Genomic DNA, 26876 nt, shown 5'->3' on the forward strand with positions numbered 1-26876 from the left:
ACCGCAGCCATAGAAGACTAATACAAGACAGTCAAAGAAGGCTAAAGCTGTATCAAGTCTCAGCTTGATGGAGATGGATGGGGAAGGGTGAGCAGGTACCTGGGACAGGAGGAACATGTGTACAGCCCAGCGGTGCGTCTGGGTGGGAGACAGTGTGCAAAGACACAGATAATAGTCACGACATGCTCACGAAGCAGGGAGCCATCAGTCAGCCTGGAGCAGAGAGAAACTGGGGAGAACTGCAGATCAGTTAGAGGTCAGATGGAGCCAGCCCATGACAAACCAGAAGAGGAGGCAGAAAAGTCTCCATCTCACAGAAATTAAAGCACAGGAAACAGGAAAAGGTATATGGGAGTACAAGGAAAAAATATTAAATTATTTTTGCTATTCTTTTAATCATACATAAAACGAGTGCTCTCCCTACGCCAGCAGCGGCCATGGGGCGTTAAACACTAATGATCCAACCACTGTGGGAAACTCCTCTCGAAACTAACTTCCTTCAGAGCCAGAACAACTGTATAATCATACCGCGTCTAACCAACTGTGGTTGCCAGAGGCTTCATCCCTGAGTGAATACGCCTCACTCATTTCTGACGCCTAGTTTGAAAAAACTTTAATATATCCTTAGACTCCTCTACTAAATATATCCAAAAGAACATGCTAGTTAAAGCAGTTCTTGAGAACAGTTTCAAAAATGCTGTGAACGATGTCAGCAACATCACGGGAAAAGGAACAGGGTTTCCTCAGGTGACTTCTTTGAAGTAGACAACACTTGTTCTGAAATAAAGACTTCAGGATCAGTATTCTGGCTTTAAAAAAAATTCAGACTCATGGCCTTATAATAACTCAAACTTGGCATGATATAATAGATGGGTAAAAGACGACAAAAACAGAAGACCCCCTGCAAGGTCAGGCTAGCGGTCAGCCTGCTGTATGTGTGGTTCCTCAGAAAGGACACAGGCTGGTGCCCAAAGAGCTGTGTCAAAATTCCAGAACAAACCTCTCAACTTCCTTAAGGTTGTTTCCTCCGATAAATGTGGTAAAATGCCATTTCAAGCAGACAGAAGAGCATGTGCAGAGGGGAGAAGGCACAACATGTGGCACTCTGAGGAAAGCTGCAAGATATTTCAAAGAAGAGCACACAGAGCTGAGAAGGACCTCTAGACGGGTAGCCTGGGTCCAGGTGCAGCAAGGAGCTGGGGCTACATCTGATGGTTCGCAGTGCTTACTAACCTGAGGCTGATGCTGGGGGTGATTAAAGCAGGCAGTGGCAGTTTCAGAGGCAAATAAGTTTGGAAAAGATTAAGACTATTCCTCTCACAACACACATTAGCATACTAAAAGCTCTGGCTAGTCCTGCAGGAAGGGAAACCTGTGTACCTGTGCTTTAGCCCAATTTCCCTAAAATTCTAGAGCCCACAGAGGCCTTCCCCATCTCTCCCAGGCTCTAGAACTCGCCTTCATGAATGCCAATGTGGACAAAGAGAAACTGCAGAGTTGTGGGGCAAAGAAGCGACTGGGTTGTATTGTAAAAAATGCTCTGGGGTGGGTAACGAGTAAGGTTTAAGGCACGTGCCTCGCAACACGTCGGAAAGGCAGATTAGACGCAAGTGCTGCTAACCCTAAAGGCCAGCTTCCTGACACCACAGTGCTCACACCTTCTCCCTTCGGAGGCTTGTTTGTCGGAAAGCTACAGTGCTGGCGCTGGGCTAGCCTCAAAGACACCAAGTCCCTCCTCAAGACCAGAAGCAGTCATGTAGCCAACGTCTGCACAAGAAGCACATTACTTCACTTTTACTTCTGATCAGAACAGCCTTTTCAACATGACTTTAAAATCACTTTTGACCCTCATCAGAACATAAAATATCCCTTTTAGACACTAGCCTTATATTATAAACTCAAAAGCCCAGGTGAACAAAGCAAAAAAAAGAAATCTCTTAAGATATTTTTTGAAATCCAATATTCGTCAGCAAAACTGAGAGTCCATCTCCAAGTGACTTTTTGAAGTCTTGAAGATAGTCGGTCAGTGCATCCGACACACTGAAAACACGTGGGGACCTCGCAGCAGAGCGGCCACTGAACACAACCCTGGGCCAGCAGGAAGCCAAGCTCCAGGAGCATCCTGGGAACACTTTTACCCTCTGATCTCAAGGTCCTCGTTTGTAAATTGAGAAGAGTTTGTTGTGAAGACGAGCATAATGTATGCAAAGCACACAGTACACAGGAAGAGTTCAAGAACATAAAAACGGTCATTATTCCTCCATGCACCCTCACTTTATCCAGGAAAGGAGCCGGAGGCAGGTGACCACCTTCTTGAATATGTTTCAACAAATCTCGGTGCTGTATTAAGTGGAGAAAGTTTTACACTCTTTCCTTTGTTGATTACTTTTAAATAAAAATAAAATAATGATTTCCCTACATTCATTTATTTCCAGTTAGGTGTCAGTCACTGAAAACCAACTCTATTTCCTTCTTTCATAAAATCAGTAGTTGTTAGGTAATTGATCAATCAATATTCATGTACTGGCAAGCTAGGAATGGTGGTGATTTTTCTATTTTGTTTATTTTTAAAAAATTGTAGAGGACTTTGAAGAACATCTAGATGAAGGTTTTTCAACCTTGGCATTACTGACATTTGGAGCCAAGTAATTCTTTGTTGGGGGCTATCCTGCACATCATAGGATCTTCAGCAGCATCCCTGGCCTTCTAAGCATTAGGTGCCAATAGCATGCATGCACACGCACACCCACACACACACACTTAGGTGCCAATAGCACGCACATGCACACACACACCTCCCCCTCAGTTGTTAACAACCAAATGGCAGGGGCGGTGGGGGGACAAAATCGCCCTGGTTAAGAACCACTGATACACATTTTAACGTAAAGGGATTAGTTTAGAAACATGGAAACCAGGGCTAAAAGACACTAAATGATTTGCTTCAGGGCACACAGGTAGCACCATAAGCTCCAGGTCCAAAAAGTTTTCAAACTTAGTTAGAAACTAGCTCAGTCAAGAACAACTTAAGTCCCATCGCTTCTTTGCTTTCCTGAACTTATTTCACATTCATTTGGCACTTATAAACAACTTAATGTCTAACCATTTTAACATCAATATGATTATAATATATAAAATATGCAAAATAAAAGAAGGAAAAATATCTATAAAGTCAAAACTCTAAAACAAACATTTTGTGGCATATTTCCCCCAAATCGTATTTCCCATATATTTGCTTTCCCTCTGCTTGGTAATTTTTAAATTTCTTCTTTATCCCTGATGGCAAGATAGGACATGTCTTGAGATATGCACACATATACACCCATACATATATATACATGTCCGTATATACACACATATATAAATACACACCTTTGTGTGAGAGTGTGTGTGTATATGTATATATATACACACACACAGACATATACATATATAATTTGCTCCGCTTAGAATTCAGAGGACTTTCTCAATCTGACATCTTAAATATTTAGTTCTGGGAATTTTTCAGCTACTATTTTTCCAAAATTTCCCCTTTTCCATTCTCTTTTCCCTCTTCTGGAACTCCTTTTAGGTGGATGCTGCTGTTGACTTCTCTGGATCTACTCTCTGCGGCTCTTATTTTTTATTTTATACCGTCCACTCCTTAAACTTCTTGTGTTGTATTTATGTAGCTTGGGGCCTCACTAATTACCTCTTCCTATCTGGCAAGTTAGCAAATTTTAGTTTTTATTTCTACAATATTTTTTTATTTCCAAGCCTTTCACTGGTTCTTTTTTACTAGTACCTTCCTCCATTTCAGTAAATTTTTAATAATCTCCTTTGCCCCTTTAAGGATGTTAATCATATGCTCTTATATTAAAGTCGTGTTCTGATTACCCTATTAATTCGGTTTTCTCAAGTGTAAGTTCTTCAGTTTCTTGATTTGGGGGCTCTTCAAATGTTAGGCTATTATTCTTAATAGTATCTTTGAATAAGCAGAAGGTTTTTATTTTGATGACGTTTAATTTATTGATTTTTTCTAGGTGTACTGCTTTCTGTGTCCTGTTTAAGAAAACTCAGCCTACCCCAGGTTGCAGAGATACTCTCTCCTAGGTGTTCTTCAAGAAGTTTTAGAGTTTCAGTTTTTACATTTAAATCTATGATCCAATTCAAGTTAAGTTTTATGGAAGATGTTTTATGGAAGTTTTATGGAGAGAGGGCCATGGTTCCTTTGTTCCCATGCTGACATTCAGTTGTTTCAGCACCATTTTTTGAAAACGCTTTCCTTTCCCTTCCCCATTGAATTGTCTTGGCAACTTTGCAGAAAAATTAAAAAAAAAAAACATTTAAATGTTGGTCTGTTTCTAGATGCTTTTGTTTTGTTCCACTGATCTATTTGTTGGCTCTTACACCAGTACCACAGAGTCTTGATTACCATAGTTTTACAAGACTTGAAGTCAGACAGTTCTTTCTCAAACTCATTTATTTTTCAAGATTGCTTTGGATATTCTACGTTCTGTGCATTTCCATACAATTTTAGAATCAGCTTGTCAATTTCCTCAGCTGGAATTCTGATTAGGATTGTGGCGAATCTTGAGATCAACTTGTAAAGAAGTGACATCTTAACAATATTGAGTTTTCAACCCACATCCATCATATATCCCTCCATTTATCTAGGTCTTAATTTCTGTCAGCAGCATTTTGTAGTTTTCAATGTAGAGTTCACGGATATTTTTTGTTAAATCTGCTTCTAAATACACTCGGCAATTCTTGATTATAATATCATGTTTGCAGTTGGAATTTCCTACTAGACTTCACAATCTTGGCTTACTCAGCCCTCCCTGGAGAGGCAAAAGCAGCTACTGGAGCTTGTGCTCACACTATTTTAACTGAGGATGAGAGAAGGCTAGGGTGGGGGCTACATGGGACATGTACTTCCAGAATGTTCCACATCCCTCCTGACACCACGACCACCTAAGACATTCCTTGTCCTTCTCCTCTAATCACAGGGTGAAGGAGACACTTATCAAGTGCCTGACTGCTTCTGTGTGAGTAGTCCCTGGGCCCCTCCTCCTCCCAGGCCACCTCCCTCAGGCATCCACAGTGTTTCTGTCATCCTCAGCAGTGGTATGCTCTCTACAGGCTGGCCTTTTTCTCTGCAATCCATCAGCCCTGATCCAATCTCTCTGGGATTCCTCACAACTTCTAGTCTCCCAAGGCTGCCACTTTCTTGTTTCTGAGTGAAACTGTATAGTCACTTACTGACTTATAAAGAATATTTTCTATTACTTGTACAGTTTTGTGCAGTGGGTAGATCTGCCACATATGTGCAGCCTGCCATGTTTGAGTCGAAAGTAGCAATGTTTTCTTTTCTTAAACCTATTTATAAGTCTAGATAAAATATTGAGTAGTTGATTATGCTTTTCTATTTATTAATTTTCTCCTCAAACAAGGCAGACCAGAATTGGATAAGAGAGAAATGGGAAGGGCATTCTGACAGGATTAACAGCACAAGTCAAATAAGAAACCCAGGAATGAGTCTGGTGTCCTGGACAATCTGTTTGACAAAGCTGGTTCGTGCAGAGCTATCGTGGGAACCCAGCTGCACTGTAGAGAACAGGAAGCACAATACGAGATTGGGGCGGGGGGGGGGGGGGGGGGTGGAAGATGAACCCCGACACCAGAATCAGACAATTAGCACAACAAAATACACTTCTAAAAGTTAAACATCCCAACTCACTTCTAGAATTTGCACTCCCAGAAAAAGGAGTTTGGTTGATTATCTATCAGTGGCGATCAATATTGTGGCATCAGGACTGCAAATATGTTTCCCACAAAGAAACCCCTAGGAAAGAATGCATACTCACCCAGCCCAGAGATATTTATTGCTTTCACGGATTTCTTCATTTTGTAAAGAACCATCCGGTCCACATCCAAAGCCTGAAATATAAAGAATGTATTAAATAAAACGTGTGGCTGAGCTTGGATCACAACGACCAGCGAGTGGCCACGGAGAGCCACTCTGGGACTGCTGCTGTGGGACAAATCCTCAGTGTGGTGTGAGGACTGAGCAGTCACTAACAGCCACCGCCTCTGCACATGCCTCACCCACTTGAAGCATGTGAGCTCCTTCTTCCTTCTGTCCACAACACCTGCTGGACATGAGCCTTCTGCAGCGAAATGAGTTAACTTGGGCCAACCCCGCTTCTACCAAATCTCTGTTCTCCCGATGAGCCCGCAATACTCTGGAATACGCCAGCCTGCCATGGTGTCTGTGCCCCTTCCGCTGACAGAAGCAAAGGATCGTGAGCAGGTGGAGCTGTGACTGGTGTATGGTGAGGCAGAGTGCCACGTCCCCCCTCCCCGACCAAGACAGCCAACTTGTAGCAGCAGACGGGCCTGGCCAGAGGCAGCATGGACTAGTCATGAGAAGGTAAACCCATTCTAGATTCAGAAAGACCCAAACACGAACCTACTTGTTCCCTGTGTTATAAGTCATGTTCCTATTCCTCTCCAAGCCTCAGATCTCTCTTCCAGAAACCAGGAGGAACAATCCCTTCTTTGCAAGGTTGAATGATTAAGCAGACACACTTATGTATTTATTTAACATCAACAAATATTTATAGACCAACCACGACACAGTAATAGTATAAGGCACTTACAATCGTGACACACAGTAGATACTCAAACAATATTTGTTCGATGATTTGTTGTTGATTTGTTCAATCAAACTTGGCGATTCAATTACACCTCTGCTTTCACAACAGACACAGGGGTAAACTCTCCTTTTAACCCAATTAAACACCATAGAAGAGCAATGGGTGTCACTTTTAGTTTCGACAGGAGGGAGAGAGCATTTGTAAACGGGGACAGTGACACCAATCACAAGGTTACTGTAAAGACTAAATGAAGAAGTGCAAGGGAAGCACCCAGCCCCATATCTGGTACACAGCAGACACCCGATAACATACGTTATTAGTCACTGTAAGTTTTGATCATAAAAAATTACAATGACATCATCGTAAATAGAGCATATCACCTCAAGAGAAACAGATTCTGGACTTCCAGCCTTCCTGAATCAACTTTTGAATCCATTTTTAATATGAGCACCGTAAGTCCTAGTCCTAATGCAACAATGACTATTTTATTGGAAGCTAAAAACAGATGATTGGTGCCAACAATTTTAAATAGTAAAGTGATCACCAGGCACCAGACATCTGACAGTGGTTACAACAATAAAAAAGGCATTATTTTCTGACATATTGTAGAGAAGAGTAGGTAAGGACTGATAAAGAGAGTCAAAACTTCTTTTTCTTAGGAGGTCATCTCTAATCCATTCCTGACCTTCCCTTAAAACATAAAAAGGGATCTGGAAACAGTAAATAGCCCATGAAAATCACTATTGAACTCTCTTTCTCAGAAAGTCTCATCAACTTTTACTTCCCAATCTGTTACTCAGCAAATAATATCCAGCAATGCATGCACCGACTTCTTTGCCAGTGCCAGCAAGAAGAAGGATTTGCTCAGGGCTGTGTCAGAAACACTAGTTGTCGAAGCTTTATTGACCGCATGTCAGAAAGGATAGCTTTCACATACAAAGACACACGTTCAATGCACTCATCAAAGCTCTGGAAGGCCCAAGTGAAGGGCCCTTACTGAAAAACACATTTGATCTAACCAACATCCAGTCTAGCACTTTGAGAGAATTTGGCCCTGTCCAGTCTTCCAAATTGCTAGAACAGTTATCTGACCCGCATTCAAATGTAAAACCTGCTCCTCTTGCTAAAGCTTCCTACAGAGAGCAGAAGACACTACAGAAATATCCTAAGTCAGACAATATTCTTTTTTTTTTTTTTTGAGGAAGATCAGCCCTGAGCTAACTATTGCCAATCCTCCTCTTTTTGCTGAAGAAGACTGGCCCTGAGCTAACATCCATGCCCATCTTCCTCTACTTTATATGTGGGACGCCTAACACAGCATGGCTTTTGCCAAGCGGTGCCATGTCTACACGCGGGATCCGAAGCAGTGAACCCTGGGCCACAGAGAAGCAGAATGTGCCCACTTAATCGCTGCGCCACCGGCCGGCCTTACACAATATTCTTATTAAGCCCTTTCTATGTGCTAGGAGGTGTGGAGAGAGAAACACACAACAAAAGTCTGAGCGGCTGCTCCCAGCGTAGGTCGCTGGTGAGCTTCCTGATGTCCTCAGAATAACGTCTCAACTCTGCAGCACAGCGCTAAGACCTGGTCACAATCTGGCCCCTGTTGCTTCTCCAGCCTCACCTCTTGACTTCTTCCCACTTTCACCTGTACCCTAAGCTTCCATCACAGTGAACTACTGCAGCGCCCCACTCAACTGCTTCCTTCTCTTTAACTCCAAGCACGGTACACCTACTTCCCTCCTTAGAATGCTCTCCCTCTCCTCTTGATCCCTTAGCTTCAGCTCTGACTCTGCAGCTTGGTTTTCAGACATCTCTTCCTCCTGGAAGCCTTCTTGGATGAGTGAGGTACTCATCCCAGCTTTTCCTGTAGCACCCTGTGCTTAGTCAATAGTTCATCTGATACACAAGTACAAGGACATGCAACTAAGATATACAACTATGTACCGGGGGAATTTGGGGCGATAAAGCAGGGAAAAAAAAAAAAAAAGATTGGCAACAGTTGTTAGCTCAGGTGCCAATCTTTAAAAAAAAAAAAAAATAGTTCATCTGATAAATGTACTGACTACCTAAACCTGCCAAGTACTAAGCTGGGTATTAGAGATACCCTGGTGGGCAAAACAGGGCAATGCCCATACCTACACAGGGTTTACAATCTAGCAAAAGACAATCTCCTAAATAAACACCAAAGAACTATGACAAAAGTCAGAAGCCCAGGACTTATCATGTACACACCTGCTTTTTTCACTTGTCCAGCTCTGCCTTGAGACCCGTGCTGTCCACTGTGGAACCTACTAGCCACATGAGTCTGTCGAGCATTGAAATGTGGTTAGTGCCACACGTTAAAACAATATTTTGGACATAGTTTAAAGAAGATATCAGTAAAATTAATTCTACTTCTTCTTTTTTTAACCTTTTCTAATGCTCTCCTCTAAGGGCAGGAAGTTGTCACTGTGTCCCCAGTGCCCAACAGAGAGCCTGGCACAGACTGACTCAAACCACAGCTCAGTAAATGACTATGAGACTAGAAAGACTGGCAGGGGCTCAAATCCTGGTGACGGTGCCCCTGCTGAGCCCAGAGATGAGAGGCAGCTACTGAAGCCTTCTTAGCAGGGGGAGATGAGACCCGTACTGGAAGGTCATTCAGGCCACAGTGAGAACAGTGAATCTGGGCAGAGAGGAAGTGGATTCAGGAAAGGCTACCCAAAGGTGAGGGACCTGGTGGGGACCCACAGTTGGGAAGCCATTTGGGGCTCCACACAGGGCAGGAGACATTCTGGAAAAGTCAGTGAGTGGCCAGGGAGATCTATTCTGTCTCTCTCAACTGGATTTTAGCTCTCTAGCTTCTGGCACTCCCATAGATGACAGAGCGATCTTCTGTCCACAGGACTTTGGCTCAAACGTGCTGAGAAAAATGGAAACTGGAGGTAGTCAGATACTTCACTGTGGAAGGCCAATGACAGATGAAATATGCTTTGCAACACCGCTGAACTCTGACACATTATATTTCCTCCCAAGCTATATTGTGGGACACACCACTCCCTAGTCATTTACTGTATAAAAGTCTTGTAAAAATATATGCCACTATATGGAAATTCTATCTTTGTCGTTAAAGGGAATGTACTGTTTCCTGACTCAGGAATGAGTGGATAAACAGTAACTATTGCTTTTCTACAGTCTGTTAAGAAGAGAGTATAAATAAAGGCAAGGTAGGCAGTAGATGTAATTTTTAATTGAAACTGCAAGAAGGAAAAGCAATTACCTCCCCACTCAAAAACACACCCTTCATTATGGTGCATATTTATAGGTAATTAAGATTAAACTTGGTTAGGAGAAGTTAGAATGACTAAGACTGAGTGCTAGAAAAACTCTTCAGTCAATTATATATAAAAACAGCACTGGAAACTTAAAACAAAAAAAATAACAAAACTTGAGAGACTGAGAAACCAAAGGTGTCCACCAATCAGGCTGAGCTATCTCACCGGATTAGCACCCACCCACACCCTCCCCCTAGAAACAACCTACCCAAGCTCAGGAGAAGGAAAAAAGCTGCAACTTTGGCTAGAATGTGTAAAAACTATAAACATAGGCAAAAATCTAACAGCCAATACAGACCTAAGTAGGAACTGCACAACTACTTAAGTCTGGCCAAACCTCATTAATTCTGAGGAGCTAGACTAAAACTGACCTTCAGTTTATAAAACAGGTTTCAGAGAGTAAATTTATCACATAAACAAGACTGTAGGGACGTGTCTCAGATATTTCAGAGGAAAATAAATAACTGCTTGCAACCACTCTAAAAGCGTCTCTTTCGATCCCCTGAGCTGTTATATTAATAGCCGTGCTCTTATCCACGACAGCAGCTCTCTTCAGAGTCCTCTGCCCCATCCAAGCTGCAGCCACTGCCCCGGGGGGCAGCATGCAGCATGGGAAAAGAGGCCCTCCCTGGGGAGGATATCACAAGACTGCTCCCTTTTCTTTTCAGACCTGTGCTGACCAATATGGCAGCCACTAGCCACATAGGAATATTTAGAGTAAAATTAAAATTTAATAGAATTAAAAATTCAACTTCTCATGTCTTGTCACCTTTCTCAAGAGCTCCAGCCACACCCAACAAACTATTTCTAAACATGCCACCCTGTTTATGCTTTTCCTCTGTACCTGCAGATCCCTCTGGGTGCCATCCCCTAGGGCTGTCCCAGAAGCCACTGGTATCATCTAGGGGGTACACTCCCTCTTCCTTCCAGGGGTTTAGCACAAACATCACCATGCGACACACCTCCCTTCAGAGGGCTGACTTAGTCTTTATTCCCAGAGCCCTACAGGGACCTTCATCCTGGCATGGAGGCACCTTCATCCTGACACGGGACAGTGGGGGCCAAACCCACAGTCTGTCTAAGAAGACAAGCCTGGAGCACAGGTGGGCATCTCTGGGCCGCAGGCCTAATCCGGCTGCTTTTATGCAGCTGTGAGCTAAGGATTTGTACCGATGAACATTTCCAGTTGAGGTGATGATGAGGTGAGGAATACTAACTTTGAACTCCAATTAAGAGAAATGTTGAGCCAGCCCTGATGGTCTAGTGGTTAAAGTTCCACGTGCTCCACCTTGGCAGCCCGGGTTCGTTTTCAGGTGGCAGAACCACACCACCCATGTCAGCTGCCATGCTGTGGCAGCGGATCACACAGAAGAACTAGAAGGACTTATAACTATGATATACAACCATGCACTGGGGCTTTGGGGAGAGGGAAAAAAAGAGGAAGACTGGCAACAGATGTTAGCTTAGGGCGAACACTTCCTTGCAAAAAAAAAAAGAGAGAGAGAGAGAGAAATGTTATCCCCCCGGAAAGAATTCCACTCTTCTCATTAGTGGACCTGAATTACCAAAAAATTGTACTCCATGATTAGTATTATATTTTGAATTTTGTTAATAAAAAGTCTGTGGAAATTTATTTCCTTTCATTATATAAGTACCTAAATGATATCCTCAATTTTGCCTCTAGGCCCGCAAAACCTAAAATATTTACTATCCGGCCCTTCACAAAGTCTGCCGACCCCTGGCCTAGAGGATCCACGCAGACGTTGCTCCAACATTATCAGCCAGCCCCTGCTCCTCCTGGCACAGCACCAGTTTGGCCCCTAGGACCCTAGTTCAAGGTCTCACTTCAAGCGAGCCAGGTGAGAAGTGCCTGGCTTCATTCTTGGCCCCCAAAGATGCTGCTCTGGAGAGGAAAAGAGGATGGCAGACCACAGGCCTCTCCCACTCGGGCTGCCTGAGAGTCACATGCCACTCTCCTGTCCCATCGCATCTCCCCTTTGTACAAAAGGCCAACCTGAGAGGAAACGACATTTTTGAAAGACAGTAGACCAAAATACAAAATAAAACAACACTCAGATCTGTGCCCCAAACATAGCTTTGCCAAGAAAGAGTCATAAAAAAATCTAGATGGCAGCTTTGTCTCATCAGACATTTGACTTTACTTTTGAAGTAACACAGAGCATTAATGACAGTGTCAAATATTTCCAGAAGGCTTTTGGGAAGCACAGTAACACAGTGTAGTCCACAGGCTCAGTTTAAAGCCAGAGCAATAATGGATCTACCTCCTTCTGGGAATAAAGCAGAGGCCTGGAGAATAGCAGGTGTCATGAAGAATTAAGATCAAATAAATATCCAAGCTAAATCACAGCTGTATAAAACGTGTGCATAAGGATAAACTGCAAGGGCATACTTAGGTACTGTCTAATAAAATTGAAGTTACTCATAGTATGTACACGTCTGCACCAGAAGACACACACAGAAGAATGAATGTTCATGACACTCCTCAAAACAGCCAAACACTGGACAAATGCAAATGCCTGTCAATGGTAACATGGATGAATTGTCATATATTCATGTAATAGTGCTAGCCAGCAATGGAGACGAACAAACTTTACCTTCCCAGAACACAAGTGAATTTTGAAAAAATATTAAGCAAAAAAAGTAAGCTGCAAAACTACACATGCAATATAATACCATAAAGGTTTAAAAAAAATAGGAAAAACTAGATTATATTGTTTGTTTAGGGATGTATGTACTGCTGATAAAACTACCAACAGAAGCAAGGAGATGAGGACTGCACAGTCAGGATGGCGGCTACCTCTGAGAGAGCTAGGATGCGGGGACACACGAGTGTTCCTGGAATGCTGACGATGACCAGGAAGGACAGGTGATGGGTGAATGAGTGTTTGCTTTATAATCATTCCTTCAATTACAGTATATTTCTTCATATACATATACAATATACTAATATGAATAAAAGTAAATTTAGAGTATTTTTTTATAGAAAATAAATTAAGATCAACTAGAGCTTGGGGGGAAAGTCAGAAATGTGGCCTAAATGAAAGTGAACTCACAGGGGTCATTTACTAGCCTAGCATTTTGGTCACTCACAGTGAGTGAGAGGAGCTTCGAGAGCTCTCCCATTCCCAGACCATCAGAGAGCAGAAGACACAGCCAGTAAGCTGGAGACAGGTGAAAACAGAACCCAGCTCTGCCTGCTCCTAAAGGAGGCAACCCTTGAGGGCAGGCAAACACAACACATACACTTCTTTCATCTTTCTCCTACATGTTATTTTTATTCCTGAGAACGTCTCAGATTCTGTGCTTATCTGCCAGAACCAGGGCGTGGCCCACCTCTTCAGAGAACAGCCTGTCCCCTCACCCCCGACTGCCAACTGGACCTTGGCCACGTCCTTAAACATAGGTGCTTGCAACAGGTGCATACCCAGGGGGCCATCCATCAGCAGATGGGCGCCAGCACCCCCAACCCACGTGCATGCGGCCAACCCGTGACCCATGTGCGTGTATAGGGGACTGAAAGCAAAAAGCAAGTAAAGCAGCTTTACAAAAGATCCAAATGCAACAGAGCTTATTAAAAATTCCATCTTGGGAAGTAGGAAAATACAAGATTATTTATTAAACCAACTGAGCACACACACAAAACACTGTGAAAGCGAGAAGTGACCCGTTACAAATGAGAGAGGACAGCAAGTGTTGTATTATACACACAAACTGTGCATGTGTGTATAAGGGTACAGGAAGCAGATAATCACTGCTGTCTCGGGAAGCTGGCGGGCTTTCTGGGCTTCTCTACTTTTAGACTATCATTAGCATGGGTACAGTATACTTGGACTTTTTTAAATTAAGGAAAATGAAGGATTTAATATCCTCCACTGTTACCTTTTTCAATTATTTTCACATTGAGTAGGGTATTGAGGACCTGTTTAACTTTGAGCACAAAAACATGCCAAAGAGGGGGCCGGCCCTGTGGCTGAGTGGTTAAGTTCATGTGCTTGGCTTCTGTGGCCCAGGGTTTGCCAAGTCAGATCTTGGGCACAGACCTACACACCACTCATCAAACCGTGCTGTGGAGGCATCCCACATGGAGGAACTAGAATGACCTACAACTAGGATATACAACTATGTACTGGGGCTTTGGGAGGGAAAAAACAAAAAAGGAAGATTGGCAACAGATGTTAGCTCAGCGCCAATCTTCCAGGGGCGGGGGGAAAGTCTCTGAGAAGTCCTGCACTAAAGAAAAAAAACTATATAACCTAGTTTAAAAAAAAAAAAAAGCCAAAGAAATGATTAAACAAAAAAGAAAAACACTCAAAATTGCTTATTTCCGTATATAAATATATACACAGAACAAAGTCCTGGAAGACTACACATGAAACCGTCATAGTGGTTACCTGAGGAGACAGAGGAGACAGTGAAGGGAGACTCATTTTTGGTACTGTTTGAAATATTTACTACAGGAATATATTCACGTGTGACTTGTGTGGTTAAAAATCAATAATGAAAGAGAACAGCCCTATGGAATAAAAAGGAACGTCACAGTAACCCAACCTGACCCAGTGGAAATGCTGTGCCCTGGAGCACGCTCAAGGTAGCCATGAGTAGCCATCAGAAGCTGGACCCCAGGAAGCTGAGAACTCATAAAACATGAAAACCCTTGAAAGTTCTGGGGCAGATAAAACAAATACAAACCAAAAGAATAAAGGCCTGGGGTGGAAGGCCAATGGTTCAAAATACAAAACAAAACTGGTGTCACACGCTGCGCCCCGACACAGCCACGGAAGCGCCGCTGCCTGCCCCAGTCTTCTGGAACGCAGGCTTGCAAGAGGGAGCACAGCGCTTCACCAAAGCAGTTCCTCCCTTCTCTTCCATCCCAAGAGCTGAAATACGCTCCCACGTCCTTCCTCCTTTCCCCACAAGTTGTGTCCACAAAGATGTTCTCAGCAAGACTTTTAAAAGAGAAAAAAGTGGAAAAGAACCCCAAATGCCCAACCTAGGAGAGTGATCACACAAACTACAGTGCATTCGTATGATTAAAATTCTAGACAGTGGTTACCATGACTGAAGTGGACTATAAGAGAACACAGACCATGTACAAACGCTCGTGTTAACGAAGGAGAGCCTTGAGGCTCATCAAGTTTGAAGAACAAACTATGCACAGGAACCGCCGTGAACCTACCACTGGAGATGTCAGCCGGGAGCACAGGCTTGCTAGATCACTATTTAAAGAAACGGAAACAGATGATAGTGAACTCTAGGTTTACAAAAATGCTTCACATCCTGATTTTTGTTTAGGGGGAAAAAAGCTTCTGGGAGATGGGGGGAGTTGAAAGGGGGAAGAAATTTTGGCAAGATACCTACAAGGTCCCAGCAGCAAAGAAAGGCACTGCCGGTCTCCGTGGCCCTGGTGCCCTGTTCCTGGAGGAGACGCAGGGGCAGAAGTGGGGCCTGGCCTGGGGTGCCCCGACACGCCCAACACCACATTATTCAAACTCTGCCCCCGAAATGACAAAAGAGCTCAGAGGCAAGGCAGGAAGTGTGCTATCTCAGGAGAATAGCCATAGATAAAACAGGGGACACTATGCCAGAAGGTGCCAACACATCACTGAAGGAAGTGGGAGGAGAATGGGTGAGGCCACTGCCCTGGCGCAGGCGCCTGAGGCCTGGGGATCCAGAAGAAGTGGGAGAAGAGGCTGGGAAGGCGACCTTGGGCTGGGAGTGAGGTCAGCCTTCCACATCTGTCCCAGTCCCAGAAGACAATGTAATCACAAGCCAGGCTGACTTCCCCAGGAAACAAGGATCAAGCCACATGAACTCCACTTTGGTAATATAAACAGGGGACAGGAGACGCAGAGAACTGTTTTCTTTCTGAGCCCCACATGCAGACAAGGAGTACTACACAGGACTTTGCTTCCGGAGGCTCTGGAGGCCTGCCAGAGACACCACCACATCCATTCTGTGGCATCTGTCCCCAGCCCTTATCCCTTTCAGCGGACCAGGCTCTATCATTCTACCCCAGCCCTCGATGGTGGACTTTCTGCTGTCAACTGGCTGCCATGTTTGTGTTTTATGTATTCTTTCAAAAAGTACAACTTGTAACTGTGCGCAGAAACTTTAAGCAATATATGCATTGAAAACGGGAAAAACTATTACTCCATGCAAGTCTCCTAATTCCCTTCTTATATCCACATCCCTAACTCCACAACGTCACCTACCAGAAGACACCAAAAAGAAAAGAACACAATCAAACCGATCAGTCTGGTCCCTCAGTGCTGATCCTTTAGAATAGGGCAGTGGTTAAAAGTCACTGGTTTCTGAGTTAGACAGACGTGGTTCTAAACCAGGCTCCACTTACTGGCAGCACGGCCTCAGAAAATTTACTTCACCTCACTGACTTCTGTTTCTTCATCTATACATTGGAAGTAATAAGATTTACTTCATATGAAAAGATCACCAATAAATGCAGTATTTGGTATACTAGAGGCACTCAAGAATTGATAGCCATTATTAGTGTCCTTGGTTCTCAGAGGGGCTAGATCTACACTCTGCCAAGTAAAGCAGCTGTTTAGAAACCATCACCCCAGTACTGTCCCAATCAACAGGATAAATATTTTCAGGTCTGATAATGACTATGATAATGAGAAAAAAAATAAAACTCTAAGAAAAAAATAACTTTGTAGCTCATGCTAGTGTTTCATTTCCACTAATAAGTTTTTTCCCAGCAAAATTTAAATTCCTCAAACTTCTCCTGGTGTGTGTCTCCAATTCCCCAAAGGGGAACAGAGAGAAAAAGGCAGGGCCACACAGCAAGTGGCGGTGCAGGGTGCTCTGGGTCACCTTTGCAGAGGGGAGTCACTTGTCCCCTCTCAGCTTTTTTTTTTTTTTTTAAAGATTGGCACCTGAGCTAACAACTGTTGCCAATCTTCTTTTTTTCTTCTCCCCAAAGCCCCCCAGTACATAGTTGTATATTCTAATTTTGAGTGTCTCTGGTTGTGCTCTGTGGGATGCCACCTCAGTGTGGCCTGACGAGTGGTGCCATGTTCGTGCCCAGGATCTGAACCAGTGAAACCCTGGGCCGCCAAAGTGGAGTGCACGAACTTAACCACTCGGCCACAGGGCCATCTCCCAGCCCCTCTCAGCTTTAACATTTAGGCTAAATGGAGCAGAGTGTGGAACCCCAGTTCTGAAGTGCAAGGGGAGTGGGTGGGCACCTGGTGTTAGTCTGTTCCCTGCTCCCTGACCCTGAAGACTCCTTGGCATGGTGATCTCCACAAAGCAAGGCTTCTAGGCAGGCTTGCCCCCTCACACCTGTGTGACACACATGTGTGTCAGCCCAGCGCAGTCCAAGCTCTGTCCACCCTCCCCCCACAAACAGCCGCACCTTTAAGGGGAGAGGGACTGGATGGCCCCCAAAGCTCAAAGAGTGCTCCCAGGAACAAAGCACCACTGTGCCACTCAGATAGAGTGGTCAGCATGTGAGAGAGACACCTCTTAGTTCCAAAGAGAGCAGGTACATAGTCTAAAAAGGCGTCCACAGTCCCCAGTACACAGCCTTTATGTCCCACAAAGCACTTTCACGTCCATTATCTTACACAATATTTACAACACCTCGTGAAATCACCATCAGTTCCTCCAATTTAAAGCAGAAGAAACTGACTCAAAGTGTTTAAATGACTTGCCGAAGGCCATTTATTTGACTGTGAACTAATGAAAGGCCAGGAGAGCTCCAGCAAATTGACGACAAGCTTCCAGAACTGTGTTCCCCACCCTGAGTTTATAACAGCCTCCCGTCCTGAGCCGGGGGAGCACAAGGGTGCTCACTGGACTCTGCTGCTGCCTTCTCAAATGTTCAGGGAAAGCCATCTCTCTCCCCACCCCCCACCCCCCATGCAAGCTCTCTTCCACTAACCTGGGCCAGAGCCGAGGTTTTAACTATACGGAGCTCTCTGTCCATCCCAGGGATGCTGTCCACTCCCATTCACCGAGAAAGCTACTGAGGCTACCTCCTCAGACCACGTGACTGCCCTGGCTCCCACCACCCTGAGTGTACTGCATTTGATGTTCACAGAGCATGGGCGTTACCTACCCAGACCACTCTGTGTAATCAATTCCGTGGTTTCAGAATCTTCCCAAGGACCAGAGGGGCAGAGAAGCAGATTTAAAAGGCAGGTGGTGGAGGGGGTGGGTTGGTTTGCCATCATCTGCATATGTCCAGGTTACACAATCTATTCCTGGGCTTTTCAAGGGGAAGATTAAGTGACCGCTATGTTTAGTCTTGCCATGTCTTGATCTTCCACTTCTTGGTTCCTGTTTCCCATCCCAAAGACCTAGCCCCAATGCCCTACGATGGTATGGAAAATAGGGAGCAGGGAAGCCCAGAATGAGCAAGGGAGAAGAAAGGAAACAAGGACCTATGAGGCTTGTTGAGGTCCCAAAGCTGACTGCCACACACAAAACCAACCTCTAAGGGAACACAGAGAGTTTTCTGAAAAAAAAAAAAAAAGGGTGATAAAGCAAATAAGGCTAATGTGCTACCCAGATCCCTTGTGCCCCTTGTGCTTTACTGCACAGAGGTCACAGTGCCTTTCCTCCATCCACAGCTTCCTAACCCCAAATCTGTCATCTCTAGGAGCTAATCTTTTCTTTCTCTGCCATCCAAGACATGCAGTGATGGGAGAAGGGGAAAGATAAACTAGGGGAGGGCCTGAGGGAGTATAGGAACCACCCAGGCCTTTTTCCTGCCCCCAAACAACACATTCCACAGCCCACTTCATCCTCGTGACCCAGGCTTATTGTGAGGGCCACTGGTACAGTAAAGAGACCACGGCTTAGGAGACACAGACCTAGGCTTTAATTCCCACATCTTCACACATGAATTACTTGACTGGGCCTCAGTTTCCATATCCCTAAAATGGGGCAACAATATCTATTTGATACGGGTATTGTGAAGATCCCATGATATGAATGAGCACAGCTCTGGCAGTCTGGGTTAATGTGAGGACCCTTCCCCCATCCACAGCTCCAACAGATGGCAGAACAGAGCAATCAGTAACTTGATTGCTGACTGACTCTAGGACAGAGACAGGACTGCCTCTGAACCTGGACAACTGCTTTAGAGGGCCCTGCTCTGGCTCTCCTCCAGCTGCACCCCTCTCCACATACAGTGAGAAGTCCGAGGGCCAAGAGGGTGCACCTACTGGGAGCCACACTACCCCCTCCTAGACTGTGCTGCAGAAACCCAGCCCCCAGAACCCCTTGCACCAAAAGCCTGAGTCTGTGTGGGCTGCTTCTTCCCACTTTTTCCTGTGTGTTCAACTCTGGGCCCAAAGGGTGGCTGTTTGTAGGAAGAGGGTAGATAGAGCTGTACCTTCATTGGACTGGTGCCCCTGCAGGTGTGAGAGGGGCGAGCCTGCCTAGAGGCCTCAGTTTATAAGTGCGGGTCCCCACGCCAAAGTCTACAGGGTGGTGGAGTGGGGAAGAGGCTGACGACAAGTGCCCACCCGCTCCCCTTGCACTTCAGAACTGGGGTTCCACACTCTGCTCCGTTTAACCCTAGGACTATGCAGAACTCTTCAGGGTCCAGGGCGCAAGAGCTGAGAAGGAGGTGTGGAGAGGTTCAGAATCATCACCAGCCCCAACCTCAAATACGGTGGAGCTACTGTACACGCCAGGCATGAGAAGCATTCGTGGGAAGACACCTGTGCTAAAGACACACGCAAAGACTGGACTCCACTGCACTAGGAGGACAGGAGTCCACAAACCTGGGCTACACTCTGACAGGGGGCTGGCCTCAGAGCAGGGGGGCCTGAGAACCAACTAGGAGCAAAGCAGAGACCAGAGATAAGGAACATCAAGAGACGCCAGCGGCCTCATTCCTTCTCTTTGCCTCCAAATAACTCTGCCCTCAGGTAACATCCACTCACCTAGGAGGCAGGAGAGTTGAGGCCAAGGCACCGAACAGAAACGCGGGAAAGGCCAAGTTAGCAGAGCCCAGAGAGAAAGGGTGACGTTTCAGACGTGAGCAAGTCCTGATGCCCAGAGAGGAAGAGCAGGAGCAGTCACAGGGCCAGACAAGGACATAGGGGCGAGGCCAGGGGTGGGGAACGGGGGGCAAAGGGAACAGGGTCCCTGTCACTGAGGGGCGGTGGGAGAGGGCGGGACATGCAGCAAAAGGCAAGACTGGTCCCTGGCTTGAGCAGCTCAGAACCTCCTCAACTTCTGAGGATCACTAAAGGAAGTCGAGGGTCACTAAAGGCTGTTTAATTTCAGCGTTTGGGGATGTGAGCATTTCTCCCCACGGAAGGGCTTCAGACCATTAGTTTTACTTTGTCTGTTCTCCATCCAAAGAAAAGAAAATTCAAAACCCCAGCTAATAAAACAGAGCGAGAGCAAGGAAATGGGTCCCCTGGGTTGGGGCTGCCATTTCTATGTGTCTCAGATCAGAATGCTATTGGCTTTGAAGCTAATATGAAAAGTATTTACCATCCCTCAAAAAAGCAAATATACAAACTATTTTTTTTCTTTAAGATTTTACTTTTCCTTTTTCTCCCAAATCCCCCCAGTACATAGTTGTATATTTTTAGTTGTGGGTCGTTCTAGTTTTGGCATGTGGTAAGCCCCCTCAGCACGGCCTGATGAGCAGCGCCATGTCCACACCCAGAATCAGAACCGGCAAAACCCTGGGCCACCGCAGCAGAGCACACGAACTTAACCACTAGGCCACGGGGCTGGATCCTACAAATTATTTACTGTTCCTCAAGAAACCTGAGGAAGCTGCAATGGCCTACAGAAGAGAAGGCAGCTCATCTGAGTTCTGCTGGTTCAAGCCTCGCGGCCCAGGGACCAGAAGGTTTACATTAATGACAGTGACTGGAAATGATGGATCGTGCAAATTGAGGGGATGAGGCCGGCGGCAGGAAAAGGTCCCTGGCAGGGGCAAGGAGCCCTGGGCGCCATCTAGGCTCTGTCACCTACCACTGTGGCCCTGGGGAAGTCACTTCTCTGAGGTTCCAGGTACAAAATTCTACGAACGTACCGTCTTTTCAACAGTTTGCACTTCAGCAGAGAGAGATTACAACTATATTCGAATATACGTGACATAACGGATTAACTTTCCAGAGGAAACTAAGAATCTTGCCTGCAAGTCTCAAAAAAAATCAGTTCATGACTAGCTATTAACACTGTGAATAATCCTATTTCAGGTGTAAAAACAAATACTTGGTAGTGGCAAAAGGTAATTTTTAACTAAAAATTCCACTGCATGTCCCTGGCTTGCATTTCTCAAAGTAGATAAGAAGAAATTTAAAGTGTACATCAGTACAGCTCACCCAAAGGTCAAGGTGCATACATGACGCTATCAGCAGTCGGTGGGGGTGGCAGTAACAACAGGCTCTCACAGCCGCAGAGCACTTTCAACGCCCAGGGCTACTATATGTTACGGCGGGTGATGCTCAAACTCGGGCAGTGGGTAACACAGGTAACGTTATCATAGCAAGGCAGAAACCAAGGCTCAGAAAGGTTATTTTTCCAAGGCCACAGAGGTAATGATAAAACCAAGACGTCACCTTTGTAATTTCCTTTTCAGTTCAAAAAGTACTTTCACATTCTCTTAGCCTGTTCTTTCTGACATCATGTGCTGTTTCCTTAGTCTGTTCAAGGCAAACCACTGTTAGAAAGTTAAGGAACAACAAACTAAGAAAATAAAGCTATTTTCATTCATCTTGGGGGAAAAAGTTTTGAAAACCTGCAGCCATTCCATAATGCGTATTAGGCAGCTATTTCGTTCATACTGCTGTTTGCTATTTTGTTCAAAACGTTATTTGTGAAATAGTCCCTGGTTTCAAAGACTTAAAATTTCCCGAGGCAGGGGCCGGCTCTGTGGCCGAGTGGTTAAGTTTGCACGCTCCACTCCAGCAGCCCAGGGTTTCACCGGTTTGGATCCTGGGCACAGACATGGCACTGCTCATCAGGCCATGTTGAGGCGGTGTCCCACGGGCCACAACTAGAAGGACCCACAACTAAAATGTACAACTATATACTTGGGGGCTTTGGGGAGAAAAAGCAGGAAAAAAAAATTTCCCGAGGCATTTGAGACTGCTCAGAAACTGAACCCCAGGGAACAAAGACAAGACAATCAGCTCCTTCAGGACAGGGACCCACGTCTTCTCGTCTCTCAATCTCCAGCACTAGCACAGGGCCTGGCGCCTACGATGCTCTATAAATTGAACGGATGAAACCATACTCATTGGTTCTCTAGTTTACGACAAACAACACTGCCACAGACTCTGTCAGGGAGAGATTTCCTGCACGAGGTAAACAGAGTCATATCCTGAAGAAAGTGACAGGTCCTGAGAGGACGGAGAACCCCAGGCATGGAGCACACACAGGCAAACAAGAGGAGTGTCCTGCCCTCTCCCCACACTGCTGGCTGGAGGGGACACATCAGGTGGAGACATCGGGAACAACGAACGGGCAGAACAAATGGCTAAGAGACAGTCAGGATGTGTTTCATTCACTCAGTCAGTGGTTTTTTTTAAACATAATTCTTCAGTATGAAATGGATTAAAAAAGGTATCTTACTAGAATACAGATTGTTCAAATATGTGATATAATGTCCTATAAACTGAATCAGTGAAAACAATGAGGCTGTTTTCATTCATTTGAAATTGGCAGCATAGACGCCAGTGGCCTCTACTTTCACTTCAATACTCTTTCAGTTACACTAGATGGAGAAAATTCTGATTTGCACATATAAACAGAAACAGATGGTCACAGACCTACTTTTTAAAAACAGCCCAAGATATTCTTTATTTAAACTAATTCAAAAGCTTTGAAATAGTAAGACATTTGTTTCAACTCTCTGCCACTAACAACATCTAATAACTTCTTGTAGTCAACAAGCACCTAAAACAGTAACTGCTAGGTCCATGTACAATAGTATCATGGCATAATGTGTTAGACAATTTTTTTATACAACTGACTTTGATTGACATTTAATTGAAGGTAGCACATGCACATACACACAGGCTAAATGCCGACTTTTAACACCTTGGCACCCGCACCACTGTGCTAATTTTTTTTGTCTTGAAAACCCAGAGTCATGCTTGGCATATAGTTGGCACTCGATAAATATTCATTAAATGAATTAATTGTGCTGCCAGGATAATGTGCTTTTCAGGGGACCCTAGACAGCTCTCCTCTTCCTCTCTGTGAATACCTGTGAACCTGTAAAGGTCGCTGATTGGAAAGGCTGCAGATCTGCATTGGTCATTCTACAAATCCAGGTCTATATGTGCTCCTTCACCAAAAGAGGGCATTAGAAACAACCTAACTTCAGAGCTACATCACTGCAGCAGCTCCAGTTTATAAGGAGTCCTCCTCAACACCTAACGTGCCACCAATAGGCATATAAACAAAGACAACGAACTTGACCCCCACAGCCCATTCTTATCAAGAGCTCAAAACGTTTTGGGGATATGACCTCACTGCTAGGAGATGCAAACATCAGAGTATAAATCTCAGCCTTGGAAAACTTTTTAGAAGTTGTTGGAAATATTAAAGATAAAACCAGCATAGACATTATGCAGAAGAACCTCTGGGGAACCATGGAGCCCCATATCAGTCCTGTCCCTAATTCCCTTCATAACACTGGGCAAGTCCCTTCACCTGTATAAAAGTGGGAGGGGGTGAACTCTAATTCTAAAGGCACCACCTGGAACTACCCACGGCTATGAACACACAAACCAGCACGCTACTGCTTTAAGCACCAGTGTTCATCTATATCCAATAAATCATCCCCAAATAACAGATAATGTGAGGCCATCTCTTTGAAACACCATAGGAGAGGAGCCGGCCCAGTGGCACAGCGGTTAAGTGCGCATGTTCCACTTCGGTGGCCCGGGGTTCGCCAGTTCAGATCCAGGGTGGGGACATGGCACCGCATGGCAAGCCATGCTGTGGTAGGCATCCCACATATAAAGTAGAGGAAGCTGGGCATGGATGTTAGCTCAGGGCCAGTCTTCCTCAGAAAAAAGAGGAGGACTGGCAAATGTTAGCTCAGGGCTAATCTCCCTCGGGGGAAAAAAGAAAGGAAAAAAAACCACTATAGGAGAATTTTTTAAAATAAACTGCAGGCTATGGATTCTTTCAATTTTTTCTCTAAGAATGATTTATCCCAGCTCCCAGGAATACCTGCAATATTATTTCACAGAATATATCTTTATTTCAGATGAATGTTACTTAAATGTTCCGTTTGTCTTGAATGTCCCCTTCCAGCGAGAGCCATTTAATACACAGAATCTCTACTCTCGTGATGCATTTCATGATATACAGCAACTCACATGGTTTAAGTACAGACATACAGATCAAAGAAGTTATACAGTGGCCAATAAGGGCATGAAAAGATGCTGATCATCATTAGTTATCAGAGAAACGTAAATTAAAACCACAATGAGATTCCACTACACACCCACTAAGATAGCTAAAATAGCTGACAATACCTATGTTGAGGATGTGAAGGAACTGGCACTCTCCTACACTGCCAGTGGAAATGAAAAGCAAACAATCACTTTAGAAAACAGTATGGCAATATCTTATAAAGTTAAACATACACTTAGCATGACCCAGCAATCCTTCGCCTACGTATTTACCTAAGTCAAAAAATAAAACGTGTCTACACAAAGACTTATATCTTCACAGCAACTTTATTCATAACATCCAAAAACCAAAAAGAACCCAAATGCCTGTCAATTGGTGAACTGATTAACAAATTGTGGTACATCCATTCAATAGACTGAGCAATAAAAAGGAGCAACCTAATGACACACACAGCAATGAATGGATGACTCTAAAAGGCACTATGCTAAGTGAAAAGAAGCCAGATGCAAAGGCTACAGGCCATGTGACTGCACGCGTATGAAATTCTAACAAAGGCAAAACCACAGTGACAGAAAGCAGAGCCGTGACTGCCCGGGGCGAGGAGTGAGAGGATGGACCTCAGAGGGGCTGGAGGGAACTTTCCGAGGTGATGGGACTCCTATATTATGACTGCAGTGGTGGTTACATGACTGATACATTCAACAGAACTCACTGAATTACCCACTTAAAACTGGTGAATTTTACTGTACGTAGATTATTCAATTAAGCCAATTTTAAGAACGACAATAACAAAAAAATAACATTTCTTTCTTAACTTTCCATCCCATTTATTTCTTTCATATGGCTGTTCTCTCTCCTTTAATAACTTGCAAATTTTCTTTTAAGCTTCTAGATGTCTAGCTTCTAGATTCCCTTGTGACGCTACTGAACAGCACGATTTACTGTAGGACAGACTGGGGCTCAGGGAAGCGCAGGGTCCTTTTGAGGGCCAGAGTGAACTGCTACAAGCCAGGACAGTCGGTGCAGGACTGGTGACAGGACCCAGGCACTGACTGCACGTATTCCTAAATTCTCCAAGTACCTTCCAAAGGCCTTTAAAATAAATTTCTTGAGATTCACTGGTTCCTCAATTACTTAAACTCTAACGCAGTTTCAACATCATGGCCTTGGCCATCTGACTTCCCGACCTGGCCCCACTGCCCGCTCTCAACAGCACTTGTCAACATGCATGCAGTGTGTGCTAATGGCTGTCCTACATTAAGGACGACTCTCCTTCCAGCATTTCCCAGAAGGAACACATTCTGTAGACTACCACTCTGACAGCTACCAGTCAGTATGTCCTAAGGATACAGACGGGCTCATTACAAAAAACTGATGATGGAAATCAATGCACTACACGTGATTTTTTAAAAAAAAACTTTTTTTTTTTTTTGAGAAAGATTAGCACTGAGCTAACATCTGCTGCCAATCCTCCTCTTTTCACTGAGGAAAACTGGCCCTGAACTAACATCCATGCCCATCTTCCTCTACTATATATGTGGGACGCCTACCACAGCATGGCTCTGACAAGCGGTGCCATGTCCACACCAGGGATCTGAACCAGTGAACCCTAGGCCACAGAAGCAGAACGTGCGAACTTAACCGCTGTGCCATCAGGCCGGCCCCTGAAAAAAATTTTTAATGAAAAGAAAAAATGAGAGATGCGAGCACACACTTTCTCTTCCTAAAGTCTCCCTCTCAATTCACCTCAGGCCTACCCCTGCTCCTGTTTGCCCGTATACAACTTTCCTTCCTGCCAGCTCCCTGGACAGACGGGCAGCTGCTAATCTCTTTCAGCTAGAGCGACCTTCCCCTTACATCATTCCTGAAGGCATTCCATTTTCCACACTAATTTCCTCCCAACCATCCCATTTTTCCATCACAACACTGAAAGTCCCTAGGAAAGACGTCTGCCCCTGGGAATTCAACACCGTGAGTTTTTCTGCCACTATTCCCTTCACCTCCTCCCAAGGTCACTGAGCCCCAGCACCCACTAGGAGGGTGGAGGAAAGGAAAAATCAGGTGAGGTAACGCATTTTTATTCAAGTACAAAAAGCAGATTTCTCTCAAGTCATTAAACATACAAAACCCACTCATGGACACTGAGGATCAGCAGTTCTGCTTCGAGCTTCTCAATTTCTCCACTTCCTGTGTGCCCAGACCCACGCAGCAAGCCACACTCAGCCAGGTTCCCAAGCTTGGAGAACAGAGACCCCAGAGATTGCCCCGTGTAGAGCACTGTGCCAAAGGGAGCACAGAAGAGTAGAAGCCAAGTCCCGGTCCTCACCGCCAGCCTAGTTCTCAGAACCTCAGCTCCTTTCTCCATAAAATAAGTGATTTGGGGAAAACCACAGGGCCCACCGCCGCTCACAGAACAAAACCCCTTAACATGACAGTTAAAGCTCTTCACAATCTGACTCCCTTCCTCTTTTCAGTCTCTATCCTCACGATCCCTTTATCAATCCTTTCCACTCCACAGCCATCAGACAAC

General features: G+C 44.8%; 1 protein-coding gene across 6 annotated transcripts in view; it reads right to left on the reverse strand.

Moving 5' to 3' along the window:
* The window catches only part of ASAP2 (ArfGAP with SH3 domain, ankyrin repeat and PH domain 2), a 176799-nt gene that overhangs the window by 108622 nt on the left and 41301 nt on the right, over positions 1–26876 (reverse strand). For 5 of the 6 annotated variants that reach the window (XM_023619569.2, XM_070235912.1, XM_023619565.2 and 2 more), the window contains exon 2: positions 5844–5916. In XM_023619569.2, the coding sequence (XP_023475337.1) occupies positions 5844–5916 (73 nt within the window). Of the gene's footprint in view, positions 1–5843; positions 5917–26876 lie in introns of those variants that run through there. The other variant, XM_070235915.1, reaches the window with a different exon arrangement.

Source organism: Equus caballus, chromosome 15 (assembly GCF_041296265.1).
Source record: "Equus caballus isolate H_3958 breed thoroughbred chromosome 15, TB-T2T, whole genome shotgun sequence".
Classification (NCBI taxonomy): Eukaryota; Metazoa; Chordata; class Mammalia; order Perissodactyla; family Equidae; genus Equus; species Equus caballus.